Below are 15,248 nucleotides of genomic sequence, written 5' to 3' on the forward strand. Positions count from 1 at the left end.
GCTAGGCTAAATGCTAACACATTCACGCTGTACAAAAATTTAAAGTTTACGCATTGAAAAAAGATAGGTATTAATTCATCAAAGTTGAGGTAAGAACATAATAAAATATTGAAAAACTGGGCTGCTTTCCTTTAATAAAACAATTGTATTGGTTATATAATAATAACAACAATATACTAAAACAATTGAATTAACCTAAAATTCCCCCATGTTGACTTAACTATAATATGGTAAAGGAAAAGCAAACTAATAGGATCTTAAAAAACTGTGGCACTATTCTTCATTAATTTAAGACATATCATGGGGACATGAAAATGTACTGCATAGCAGGAAAGACCCCGTTACAGTTTCACACAAAAATGTCCTTCTATTAATTTGCTAAACCACCGGGAACAGTAACACGCAAACTGTAGTCATCCCATATTTAATATATGTGTAAGTAAAGATGTCTGAGCAGATGAGAAAACAGCATCAGCCCTGCTTCCAATATCAGTGTATCAAGAGCAAGATCTACTGAAGAACAACTTACACCCCTCTCTCTCTCTTTCTCTCTCTCTCTCTCTCTCTCTCTCTCTCTCTCATCGAACTAACAGCTTTTCTGCTCACCCCTCTCTTTGCAGCAGGAGAGGACAATCACAGGTGACTATGGGGTCACACCTAACTAACACTGGCCCTTTCTTCCTCTCCCCTATTTTGACTCCTCAAAAATAGTTTCCGGGACATAATTACAGCACGCCACCGTTGATGAGCTCTAGCTGATGCTGGATATTAGATATTGTGCCATTTAGTGAAAGAGGTGACAGGTCTCAGCGACACATCATCTACCCGAATGAAAAAAAATTAGGTCAGTTTAGCTGTCAGGATCACTGCAAAATCTACTGTCGGGCTGGATCTTTGTGAACACCTAACCAATAGGCCTAACAAATGGGCAAATTTCACATTATTGTACAATCCCTTAAGCTGTCAGATATCTACATTGACTGTTTTATTAATTATAATTATGTTTTGTTATATATTGGCTGTTTTACTAATTTGTGATTAATATGAAGTGTGTTTAATAGAGAACTACAATAAAAAACATACTGTCTATTTTTTCCAACCCCACAAATACAAATTCTGACTTTCACAGTAAAACTTAAAATGCAACCGGATCGAACAAAACCCGAGTGTCTGACAGGTTGCTAAATAATAGTAGAAAGAAAAAACTACAAGCTGTTGACGTGTTTTGGGGCATTCGGTTATCACAATGTTAGTTTCCAGCCCATTAAGTGCTTTTCTCTGAATGTTTTCGCACTCTAGAGTACAGTGTCCACACAAGCTGACAGAGATGCCAGTTTATACTCAGCGTTCCTCCCGCCGGGACTTACAGCAATGCTAATCAACACATAATTACATACACAAACACATCTATATTACACACGTAGCTCTTTCCAATTAAAGATGCTTTCATTTAGATCTTGCAGACAGCCAAAACCTCTCACACATTTTAAGGATTGTATTACAGATAAATGATTAAGTGATGATGTGCCAGTTTACTCTTTACACGTCACAGCAAATCTATTCCACTAGAAAAGCTACATAATGTTTTTCTTTTTAAGAAAATGACAAATTATTAAATGATTCAATAAATAAGCAAGCATATAAAAGAACATGGGGAAGGAACACATTCGAATAAAAAGTATGAAAATCAAACTGAGGGCAGTGGTACTGCAGATATAGTGGTAAACATGGACAGGCAGCGCCACCTTGTGGTAAATCAAAATTTAACCCTGTGAGAATGAAGACATGAATGTAGTGATTTTAAACAAAAATTTAAAGATTAAGAAAATAACAGTATAAAGAAAATGTGATGGCCAACTTACAGGATAAAATGCAAGAAATGCATTTTTATTGGCATGCAATATGGCAGCTGACATAAGCTGTACCTTCTATGCCTATGCCTATTCAATGCCCTACATAGAAAATTAGCCGATAAGGGGCTTTACCAAGATGGCAGCCAAATTAACACAATCTTTTTACGGAGGATACACATTTTTTATAAAAACACACACATACCTGCTCTGGCTGGTGCTGGCTGATGGGGCAATATCAGGGGTGAGCACATATAGGCTGTTGTTCTTGGGTAAATGTAAACTCTTAAGAACCGTCTAAAAGAGAAAGAGAGGATAATTTAATGAAAACAAATGCATGCACTTTTAGGTACATTTTTTAATTATTGCATTTAATTAACCATCAAATAATGTTTTCTCTTGGTTCATCTGATATTATACAGCACTACACTTACACTGTCAGAGACATCTCCAATCTTCCAGCCTTTCAACTGCATTTTAGACACGGGCACCTGTAGCTCAGTCTCTAAAAATGTTTTAATATCACCTGCAGAAAAGCAAATTTTTAAGGGTTAATAACAATTTGACATGTAACCACTAGAGGGCAGCACATACCCAGTCTAAATGAGCAGATTCTTAGCTAATTTACAAGCCAACCTGACAACTTATTTAAAAAAAAAAAAAACATTTCATTTAAAAGCTATGTTCCCTTTCATATTTTCAATTTTCTCTGTTTGTACATGTTGTGTTCCTGTAGCTCAGTTGGTCATGGGTTCAATCCCAGAAAGCACACATATGAATAAAATGTATACAGGTAATGCACTGAAAGTCGTTTTGGACAAAAGTGTCTGTCAAACGTGTAAATGTACTGCTGAAATGTGTAGTATTTTATGAATTAATATGCAAAGTTTAATTAATAATTAATAATAAACGTTTAATTATAATCTCTATAGCTATGTAAACATAAAAAACATTCAAAAACATTTAAATGAACACTTAAAAAACATTTAAAAAAAATGTATTTCAATAATTCAATGCAAAAATGGTGGCACACGTATATAACTAACAGGTTGCATGGACATAATTGAAAGATTACAAAAAATTAGACAGCAATTTTCTTTTTTTTTTATTTGTGTGGCTTTGCTGCAAATGTGCCTTAGATGCCTGCAGCCGAGTCCACAGAGCTCTTCCTGTTGACTTCACGATGACACAAGATCAAACTTTCATTCACAGAAATTCTGCAAAGACGTGGTTCAGTGGTTTGTGTCATACCAAGAATCAAAGCTCATATTTACATCTTCCAAGAAAAGGCTTGTTATTTTGTTAACTGAAGGGTAAATATGGTCTCTCTAAGAATTTCTGCGAAAATGCTAAATGAGGTGTCAGCATTATGGGTAACAGGTGATAAGATGCTCTATTGTTCAGCTGATCTCTTAAAATTCCACCTACGCATTCAAAATGTACTTTTTATCAAAATGCGTGTTCCCTGGAACTCAAACCCATGACCTCCATGTTGCAAACACAATGCTCCACCGGCTGAACTACAAGAACACACCCAGGCACCCAAATCTTGTTCGAGATGTGCTCACCCACTGTGCTTGCTTCCTCCAGCACCACCTCTACGGTGCGCTGCCTGTACTCCACTTGGAAGTTGAGCATTCGCGGCTGCCGCTCCACAATTTGCCGAGATGGCAGAACGGGGCAGAAGGCAGGGCTGGAGGAGGATGGGGGCGAGGAAGATGATGACGCTGAAGAAGGTGGGGCTGAAGGTGTAGGTGCTGTGGCTTCTGGTTCGCTGTGAGGCCCGAAGGGGCCGGTCTGAGACGCTTCGCTGGAGAAGTTACTGCACAAGATAGATTTCAGAATTAGGATACATCATACATACATAAATACATCATACAGGTACACATACATTTTTTGATAAGAAAAAGTCAGTGAAAAGGGAAAATTCAATAAAATCTGTCTAATGCAAATAAAGAAAACTTTGAACGAATTGTATACCAAACATAAAATAAAAAACCAGGAACATTGTTGTATTGTGGCACAATACAATTTAATATATCTTATTACCAAGATCACTGCCAATTCCCACCCTTAAAGAAATCACCCAAAAATGAGCAATGTTTGTAACCAAACTGTTTTTGAGCACCATTGACTTCCATAGTATTGTTTTTTCCTACTAAGTCAATGGTGCTTTTGTTTTCTGCTACATTACAAATATCTTCCTTTGTGTTCAACACAACAAAGACATTTATACAGGTTTGTAACAACAAGAGGGTAAGTAAATGATGACAGAATTTTTAGGTGAACTCTGTCTTAATCAGCATTGAAATTTAATGTTTGTCCCATTCTTTAATATAACACATCCTGCCTCTCTTTATTTGCTCTAGAATCCAAAGCAAATATTAGACATCTCTATCCGCATTTACTAATATTTTAATGCGCGATCATATTTAAAGGTGCCATAGAATATACATAGATGAATAATAAGAGTTCTGTATATGATAATGGCAAGGCAAGGCAAGGCAAGTTTATTTGTATAGCACATTTCATACACAGAGGTCATTCAAAGTGCTTTACACAGAAATGAGAAAACAATATATTAAAAAGAAAATGTAAAAATATAAGAGATACACGATAAAATCACAATAAAAACAAAGATACATGAGAATTTAAAATAACAATTAAAGAAAATAAATGTGATTTTAATAAAAACAGTTTAAAATGTTAAAAAGAATAAAACAGGAGTAAAAGTGACTTGAGTTAAAGATAGTTCACTTCAAAATGAAAAACTCCGCCACCATCCACCCATCCCGACGCTGCTCCAAACCCGCACGCATCCCCCTCCTCCGACGAACACAAAAAAGATACCCCGAGAAATGACAGCAAACATACAGCAGCAAGCGACCATAGACCTCCATAGTAGGAAAAAAATATTTTGTAAGTATTTGGATAAATGACTCAGAAAATATTTTGTTAAATGTTGGTAAGAAGTTCCATCCTATTTTTTTTTTTTATTCCTACCATGGAAGTCCACGGCCACCTACCGCCGCGCGCCCACCACCACCTCCCAAAATATCCTCCCCCGTGCCCACCAAAAAAAAAACATGACATATGACATATTGTGAGCCTCAAACACAATTGTTTCTCCCTCTTATGTAAACCTTGTGCGTGCAAAAGACCGCTAGAAAATAGGCCAATCTCAACATTAATCTTATAATGTACACCCCCAAAATTAATTACAATGTTGTTACAATGTTGTGACTACTGAGTTAGCACTATATGCTAGTGTTTAGGCTGAAGTTTTACTATTGACGTTACAGTTACGTTTTGCAGGTCCATACTGAAAACGTATGCTTTAGAAACGTCCAATTTTTTGTTCAGAGTTGGAGTAAATTGACAGAGTTAGCCCAACTCCTTAGTGATGTAATTACACTTCGCCCAGACATTTCAGTCTTCCATTTCCATGTGTCCTGCAGCTTGAACGGTATAAGTAAAACTAAATTATTTTAAAATGCTCTTGTAATGCAATCTGTAACTTTATCCTCTCCAGCGTTTCCCATACATTGATTTATTTGTGGTGGCCCACCACAGAATCAACACTGGCCCCCACAAATAGAATTTTCATGATTCCCATTTACATTTTTATTTCACCATTTAAAACAGCTTAATTCGGCTTAAAATATAATTTGATATATAATACAGATCAAATAAAGATACAGATCAAAGAGTAGAAGTGAAACATATTTCAGGTGCCAACACTAGATCAAACGCAAACACGACATGATGACGTCACATGCTAATTAGCGGGTGACGTCATCACCACCACCAGGGCCGTGCACAGACCTTTTGAGGGGCATGTGCTGAAACTGAAAAAGGGCACCCCCTCCAAATAAATATCACTTAATAATCATCTTAATAGCTTTTTATTTATTCACTATTAATGATTGAAAAAAATCACTATTAATGAATGAAAAATGACATTTTATGATAGCTTGGCATTATACAGTGCAAAGGATATCTGCCCTTGTAAGTTGGCTTTAACAATTTACATACTGGGTGTTTGTCTGTATTAGGCCTATTTGTAGTCATGTGTTTGTGAAGTGCTCGCTCTTATTTAATTGTAGAATATATTAATTTTAATTTTTTCCTCTGCTTACATACATAAAGTTACATAAAAATATGTTTGAAGAAAAAAAGGTATTCTGTTTGGTTTTATAAGCTAATTTGTATTATTTGGTTAACATTTTATGTATGTGATTGAGAAGAGGGGGAAATAGGATATTAAAGATCAAAATAGGAGATTATACTATACTATAGCCATACCATAAGCATATTCAACATGTATCTGCCTACCTGGTGCTGAGGACCAGGAACCTTGGTCTTTTGAAGGTGCAAATAACTGCATTACTAAAAAAATATACTAAATACTAAATAGACTTAACTCTATGCAGTTAATTTCAGAATAAAAAGTTATGAACCAAATAATCATACAACTCCCTTGACTAATTCAAGGCATAAGATACATGCATATACAATAAATTATATCCAGATTGCATACTGTAATGAGTGACAGGGCAATATAATGTACATACTTGTATCCTTTACACGTTTTTCGTCTCTATCCAGTTTTCCCAACTAGGCATCTGATGTCTAAGACCTTTCTAATCTGATATGTTTTTGGTGTTAATGTAGGCTAGACATTTACCCGCGCGGGCGCGTCTTCTCGCGTGAGATGTGTTGACTTTAGTTAAACGATTAATACGCGTCATGCAAAAAAAACGGTAAAAACCCGACCGTGCATTCCGTATTGTTGTCACGGGTGCCCTTCACATGGGTGAACACTTGTTTAAAAACTGCTCGCGCTTTGTCAAAAACTCAATTTGGTCGCATTTTGCGCCAGCCCTTGCTGCAGTTTGGAGCCCTTAGTGCCCCCTGATTGCCCACTCGACCAATCCCGTCTATGGATAATTCGGCTCTGCTCAAATTTATAAAACATGCGCCGTTATATACATACTAGTGTTTCTTTCGTAATGACACAGCATTGTACTCAAACAACAAGATACTTATTTACCGTTGCAAGACGTTCAGCTGCCTCTGACTGCTGTGGAACTTCAGCTCGCTGCACTCAGGGGGCGGAGTTAAGAGGTTTGACAGACAGTTTGAGCGGATCCAAAAATATTTAGTTTTTTAATAATTTTATTTGATAAATATATTTGTAAAACACACAGACAGACGTAAATGTTTAACAATAGCATTAATTTATATATTTAAAAAAAATAATAAAACACCTCCAAAAAAGGGCACTTCGGAGTGTAAGGACAAAAAGGGCATGTGTTCTGCACAGGTTGAGCCCTATCTGTGCACGTGCCTGACCACCACAGTCTCCTCAAAATCCTGTGGGAAACACTGCTCTCTGTCACAATCTCTGTTCGAAACCTAAAATTGCATTTTAAAATTGCATTGTAAGGACGTGCGCATCATCACAACAAAAGTTATGGTTCAGCTCTTTAAAATGAGAGATTTACATGCAGATCAATGACAAGAAATAGACTGACGCAGATATTAGGTAAGTTAGTTCTTCACTTACTGCGCTGAAGCAGAGATCATTCAGCAGCAAAAAAGAATATGTCACATGCTCATTTGAGCTTATAATAAACAAAAATCCCTGTGCGTCATCCCAACAAGATTTATCGTTCAGCTCCTCAACATGGGAATTTAAATGCATATTAACAATCAAGATAAGAAATGTCTGAAAACTGGATTAAAGAAGCTCGTCAAATATCCACTACAAAGCCGAGATCATTCACCAGCATAGAACGGCGCGTCACGCGCTTCTTTATAGTCTTATCATAAACAAAAATGCACGCACGTGGATTCTGGACGCTGCGCAAACGCAAACTTCAGACGCTGCGTAGAAGAAAGTGCAGGACTGTAAACAGATCACGTGTCTTTCTGGGACCTTGCCGATTCCGGCAAATCATTGGCATTGTGAATAAAAAAAAATCAAACAATCCCGAAAAAAATCCAGGGATGCATTTTCCGTTTTTTTTTTCATGAATGTCTGTGCGAACACTTTAACAATTCGGTGAGTCAAAGAAACTCTGCCTATTGTTAAAATTGTAGCTATCTTGATAGTGTTCATTTAACTCAGTGTGGAGCGATACAGACTATAAAAAGTGATGAAAGTAAGGGTGCACCGCTTTTTCAGCCGATTATGCTTGCTATGCTTCTCAATGAATTACAGAGAAAGGCCGCTACATCCAAAAGCCAGAGGGCGCTCTCCTGCAGAAACTCAATAAGCGCTGCAGACGAAAAACCATACACATGGAGCTATATCAGTTCAGGAAATGGCTTACGGATATATTCATATTGCTGTTCTTTAAACCTTTTCAGGTATTTTCATGATAATAAAGAATATGTATAATGATTACATTTGACGAGTGTTGCTTTTTCAAATGCATGTTATAAACGACTCAAACTAACAGTGATTTCAGATCGATAAGGACTTACTGATCAAAAGCCGTAGTACATGAAATAGCTGTGAATAATATCGGCTGTGCGTTTCAAAACAGTTATCGGCCACGTATTATTAGTGTATATCAGCATTTGTCTGTGCACCCCTAGATGAAATCAACTCTGTGAGAGTTAATTTAACACTGAACTTTTTGCTGTGTATCTTTGTCTGATACAGGCTCAAACATATAAGGTCTGTTTACAAACACACATAGCTACTCAGAACAGCTGCTCTGAGAAACAGCCAATCAGAGCAGAGCTCAACATTATTATTCATGACCCTTTCAAATAAGGTAATATTATACCATTTCATAGAGACAGAGCGCAGTTATGCAAATCTGAAAAACATGCCCACCGGGGGGGGGGACAATCCAACCGTCTCCATTGACTTTGTATTGCGAGAGGCTGCCTTCTTGTCATTTCTGGCTTATAACAAAAAACAGAATAATGCCTAAAAGCTGCTGTGTGACAAGATGTACAGCTAAAAGGCAAAAAAAAACAGAAATAAGTTTTTATAATCTGTCGAGCAGTAAAACCTAGTCTTTAAGGAGAAAAAAGTGGATCGACGACTACATTTCCCCCTAGTGGACGCATTTCTACTAATAGGAGTACTATGAAAAGTTGCCTGTTTCCACTTTTGTGTCTTTAAACGCTCGTTTTTTGAGGTCGACAGCTTATAAAAACTTATTTCTGGGTTTTTTGGCTTGTTAGCTGTACACCTTGTCACACAGCAGCTTTTAGGTATTATTCTGTTTTTAAGTTTAACCTGTAAATAAGTTTTTATAAGCTGTCGACCCCAAAAACGAGCATTTAAAGACATAAAAGTGGAAACAGGCAACTTTTCTTAGTACTCCTATTAGTAGAACTGCATCCACTAGGGGGAAACGTAGTCGGCGATCCACTTTTTTCTCCTTAAAGGCTGGGTTTTACGGCTCGACAGCTTATAAAAACTTATTTCTGGGTTTTTTGTCTTGTTAGCTGTACATATTGTCACACAGCAGCTTTTAGGCATTATTCTGTTTTTTGTTATAAGCCAGAAATGACAAGATGGCGGCCTCTCACAATACAAAGTCAATGGAGACGATTGGATTGTTCCCCCCCCGGTGGGCGTGGTTTTCAGGTTATGACGTGCTGCGCTCTGTCTCTATTCTAAAGGCAAATCCTTGGGTTGTAAATGGAAAATTTTTGCACTTTATAAAGCCACATACCTTCTATCTAAATATCAGAGATTAATTCAACATATTATTTCAATGCATTCTTTGGCACATTTAAAGCATCATTACACCACATCGTAAATGTTGGTAATGAAAACCTTTTACACTTCACGTTTATGTTTCCTGACTACTGTAAGTGGAAAATGACTCAAGAGAAACTTGAATTGGATGTTGAAAGTAGGTTTAGGAGAGAGAGGGAAAGCGATAAAGTGAGAATGGCCAAAGGAAAGAGAGAGAGAGAGCTTAAGGGAAAAAACGCTTGCCCCTCCTCTACACCACTCTGCTCGATTCACAATGCCAGCAGTGCTGGAATCCAAACAGTATCAGACTCAATGTAAACAGCCTTTACTGGCATAATAATAATATGGGCTGGGCTCAACAGACGCTCGATTGTCCGACCCAGAGAAAATCACCCTTTTTTACTCCGCTAAGGACACAAAACGGCTTTTTCTGGCACTTGCTCTCTCTGTCTCTCTCTCTGAGCGACTGATGGCTGAATTCCCCCGTGCCCCCGTGTTCCCCTGTGGCAGTAAATAATGTCTTTTCTCCGAGCAGTGGTGAGACAAAGGCTCCTCTCTTCTCCTCCAGGGTCAGCACATATCGCTATAAGAGCAGGAGGGGGGGCAGGCTGAACACACAATGCCTGACTTTATATCCCCTTATTACAATACCAAAAGGTTAAAGACGTTAGGCTCCGGGGGCATTCAGAGACTCGTTAGACATAAAAAAGAAAAATCCAAACATTGGATAAATTAAAGAAATGTCGAAGGAAAAACATTCACGATGGTATCTATAGGTGAACAAAGGCACACAACGTATAAAACAGTTAGACGTGATGTTAAAGAGACTTCTATCACTCATTTCAAGACACACCTGCATTAGTACATTATGTATCATGTTAACTGTATGAGTCACCAAATCAACTTGAACTTTTTGATCAAAATTACATCAATTGGTAACATTTAAAAAAATAGATTTTTCAAGTAAAATTTTTTACTTTGGATGAAAATTTTAAGATTAAAAATTACATTTTTAGATGTTTTCCAATTTAAGTAATTTTTTTAATTGATTCAACTTTTCACTTTTTTTTACAGTGTACAAATAAAACTAAACAATGCTGATTACTATAGTTAAAATCAACACTATATTTGCCGTTACCACAAATTTACCACAGTTTTCCAACAGTAACCATAGTTTACAATTTTTTTACACTCTTTAAAAGGGTGTGTTCATTTTTACACACTGTTTGTGTTATGCTATTTAACACATTAAGTGTCATTTTGTGTTGATTTTGGTTAAAAATATTGGATTATTTTTAACCCTGTGCTGGGTAACTACAGGACAGAACACATTTCTGGGTTAAAGTGACCCAAATAATGGGTTGTTTTAACCCAACTGCTGGGTGGTTTCAACATGGTTGATTAACAATAACCCAGCATTTGGGTTAAAACGACCCATTATTTGGGTCATTTTAACCCAGAAATGTGTTCTGTCCTATAGTTACCCAGCCCTTGGTTAAATATTTTTTAGAGTGTAGTTTGGGACAATACATTAAGTGTGTTGACCCTAAAATAAAACAGATTCAATACGGCAAAACCCATGGTTACTACACTTTAACCGAATAAAATCATGGTAAATTTGCATAATAAGGGCAAAGACACTTTGGTTCCATATTAAAAATGTGCAAACATCAAAAAACATCAATCACGTATGGGCGTTACAAAAGGACAATCTACACAAAGGCGCTTTTCAATTATGACTCAAGATTTTCTATTATGTAGATCTAAGCCACCATACTCTGTAGCATTACACTTTAACCCGTCAATCAAAAAAAATAAAGACAATACTGAAAGAGCATCTAGCCGCATTAGGGACTGCACTTATTTCTAATCTTACTAAAAGGATGTTTTTGAAAGGAAGCCCTATTATGCAGAGATTGGTTTAGTTTAACAAAACTATGCAAATCATATTAAAAGGACAGTTAACCTAAAAATGAAAATGCTGTTATCATCATCTTCCCTTCATGTTGTTTCAAACTCCATGACCTTGCTTCATGTAACACAAAGGGCAAATTGTTGGGGTCTGACAGCCTCGGTCACCATTCACTTTCATTGCATCTTTTTGACATGCATTGAAAATAAATGGGCACTGTCAATCCCTACATTATGCTCAAAGTCTTTTGTATCCACTGATAAAGCTAACAAAACATCATCAGGGTAAGCAAATGACGACAGAGATCTCCTCAAACGTGATTAGGCTCAGAGTAAACAACACACAAATTGTCAATTAAACGATTATCCAAATGAAAATTCATTGCTGTTTTGCAGTACACTTTTATCTAGAACAAAGGTGGAAAAGTACAGTCTCAAAGAGCCTGCGGCCACCTCGACCCATTTTTAAACAATCTTGTGATCTGTATACAATCTTCAACCGTTGAAGTCTCTTCTTTATTCTACCCGCTCTCCCTTTCTGGCATTTTATCAATTGCTATTCCACATTATTGCATCTAGATGGCAGTCTACACCCACGCTTGACTTGGCAGCAGAGCGTGGGTCGCCGGGTCCCGCCGAGCAGAGATCCAGCTGGCGGCGGGCGACTCAATAGGGGCACTTGAGTGAACCGTGCCATCCTACAGCTTGCAGTATGGTGCCAGCCTCCCACTAAATACGCAGTCACCATGCCCGGCTCCATTCATAATTACGTGCCTTTGAGAAAAACATGTCTAAGCCCTTAGATTCACACACCCTTTAAATAAACCGTCACTGAGGGCGCTCCATTCTGAATTTATATTTGTTCTTAAGACTCTGGGGCATTCATGAGCACTGACCGTTGAGGAAGGAGAAATGGACGGCGGACACAATGAGAGTTCACAAATGCCTTTTGTTGGCCACAGTTTCGATTCCTGTTATTGGGTCAGATTTTTGTTGTTGTGTTGCGTTTCTGTCCAATTTCTCTTTCAGGCTGGAGCGACTGAAAAATCTCAATAAGTAGTGTAACACTTTGCACACTTTCCAAGCCAGATAGACAAACGACGAGAGCAGTTTGTTGCATATTTAATTGTGGGTGTCAACGGTTTAGTGCCCGACGCCGTGCCAGGGTTGCTGGCCCTTCAATATACCTTAACAACTCGGTGGAGAGTGTACAACAATGAAAGCTGTCAATTACTTTTCTCATACACAATGTGACTCACTTTAGCTGGCAGATTTGAATTGGTTGATGGAATGCTGAAAAGCTTTACATTCAACTTAAATACACCACAAGAGTTTACGGCAGACCACACAAAAGAAACAAAAGCTTGCATGTACGATATGAAATAGTGGTGTGCTTCTTGGGCATAAAAACACATGGTTTTAAACTTTTTTTTGTTCCTTTCTATTAACAAGATTATCAAGCAACGTCTGACAAGTCTGGTGTTAAAATGGCATGGAGAGGATTTCTGGACTGCATTGCCGTTACACCAAAATTATTTCCTGCAACACGCTTTAACTGTTTTATTTTTCCTCTCTCATTTGTTCTTGTTTTTTTAGTTGTGAGCAATCCACACAAAAAACTAACACGTATTATCATGGTTTTAGGCAGATGTTTTTCTCATTTATGAGAAATGACAACGTGGGGCATAAAATGACAACTTGAAGACCAAGGAGAAGCCTCAGTCGACTGGCTGCTTTAAAATGACTTTATCAAATGTGCACACAGTAATAGGATATCTACTACGACTAGTGTTCATGTGTCTTTCACCAAGCTAATGGTTGAACTTGGTATGTCATCTAATTAATATTCATGATCCAAAATGATAAAGTTTATAATGTATAATGTTGAGTTTTACATTCCTACACCCCTGGTTTACCATAGATATGCTATGCTTACATGACAAATATTATTGTATTACGAAGCACCATGTTAATGTCATGGCACCAATCATGCAATACCATGGTGCTACCTTAAAGGGACACTCCACTTTTTTTGAAAATATGCTAATTTTTCAGCTCCCCTAGAGTTAAACATTTGATTCTTACGCAATGATATTACGCAGCAGCTGATAATAGTCCCCTTAGTAACTTTCAATGGACTATTTTCGGGCAGTGCGTAAAATCATTGCGCCTCCTGCAGCCATGATACAGCAGCAAAGTCCTTGGTTATTATGTCAGAATGAGAGTATAGTTCCTAGCCGTATCTGCCTATAAAATCGCAACTTTCAATTTTCCGGCGGTCTAAGTAACTACAGAAGAGTTAAGTTTTAAATATCGGAAAATATCGAAACTCTTTGGTTATGTTTTTAGGCGCAATGCTAATGGACTAATCAGATTCTATGGATTGTGCTAAGAAGACCCGGAGATCAGCTGAATGGATTCCAAAATGGTAAAAATCAAATGTTTAACTCTAGGAGAGCTGGAAAATTAGCATATTTTCAAAAAAAGTGGAGTGTCCCTTTAAAGGCAGGATAGGCAGGAATTATCTAAAAAAAACTTTTTTACAAATTTGTTTAAACTTTCTTTATATACCAATACATAAGTAAAATGTAAGTACTCTGAAAAAGAGAGTATAAAAATCGAGTGTCTGTAGACCTCTCACCACTGTTTTAAACACAGCTCATTTTTCCATTCACTCCACCCCCTACATTCTGTGTTTCTTCTAAAGCCACACCCACAAAACAAATGAACGCGCAACGCTGACCGGCTCTGCTGGGAGCGCGGTGCATGTAGTAACATCATGTCACAATCACATTTAATAATACACCTTTACAACTTTATCACTATGAATATAAACAAATAGGATGGCTTTTAGTACTCACTATTAAGCCAGTGTTTTGCATGGAAGCGTTTCCGTGATGAAAGCATTGCTGACTCTGATGAGGACTACACTCCGGAGACAATAACGCTACTGCATCATCGACTCGAGGAAAAGCCATGCGATATTTACTCTCGTTTGATTGCTTCATTTATTTGCCTTGTTTGCCTTCGCTGACTGCACATGCAGGTACTGTGAGTTCTGAATGCACTTTCTCTGCCATACTTTTGCTCTTCCTAGACTGCCTCGTGCACGTTCAAATCAATCGTGTGTGCGCAGATCCCATAGCAACAGGGGTGGTGCCATGGTCGCGAGAGAGAGTGATAGTCGGGCAAGCCAATCATTTGTTTCGTCCCGAATGAAAAAATGAGCTGTGTTTAAAACAGTCGTGAGAGGTCTAAAGACACTTGAGTTTTATACTCTCTATTTCAGAGTACTAACATTTTAATTACAGTGCATTGAAAATGCGCTGTACTGTTCTTACTGGGCTTTTTATTATTATTATGTTGGCTTTGAAAAAGCCAATATATTGTTATTGCTATTAAACTTATTAGTGGTGCTTGCATTTATGCAAGGCATCACTATTACTATCTTGCATACTTATTATTATTATTATTATTATTATTATTATTCTTCTTTTTCTGGACACTTTTTCGGCGCGTAACTCGTCCCGCACGGTTTAACGTAGTCCCATGAAAGAGGGCTCAAATCGACCGGATTATTGAGGAGAGGTGTGCTATGACTTTTATAAGCGATCGGGTGCAGGATTTCTGAAAGGGGGGCGAAAAACCACCCGAAAAATCCCATTGACTTAACATTGCGCCCAACTTTGACGAGTCATAGCTCCTCTCAAGGATTTTGTTGAAACATGTGGGTTACAACTTTTGAAGAGGGTGGTAGG

The 15,248-nt window shown here is 37.6% G+C and overlaps 1 protein-coding gene across 2 annotated transcripts in view; it reads right to left on the reverse strand.

The window, feature by feature from the left end:
- Positions 1–15,248, reverse strand: part of faf1 (Fas (TNFRSF6) associated factor 1) — a 127,195-nt gene that overhangs the window by 99,055 nt on the left and 12,892 nt on the right. For both annotated transcript variants that reach the window (XM_065248490.2, XM_065248489.2), the window contains exons 4-6: positions 3,419–3,672; positions 2,285–2,376; positions 2,056–2,147 (exon numbers count right to left, since the gene is read on the reverse strand). In XM_065248490.2, the coding sequence (XP_065104562.1) occupies positions 2,056–2,147; positions 2,285–2,376; positions 3,419–3,672 (438 nt within the window). The remainder of the gene's footprint in view (positions 1–2,055; positions 2,148–2,284; positions 2,377–3,418; positions 3,673–15,248) is intronic.

Source organism: Paramisgurnus dabryanus, chromosome 11 (genome assembly GCF_030506205.2).
Source record: "Paramisgurnus dabryanus chromosome 11, PD_genome_1.1, whole genome shotgun sequence".
NCBI classification, from domain to species: domain Eukaryota; kingdom Metazoa; phylum Chordata; class Actinopteri; order Cypriniformes; family Cobitidae; genus Paramisgurnus; species Paramisgurnus dabryanus.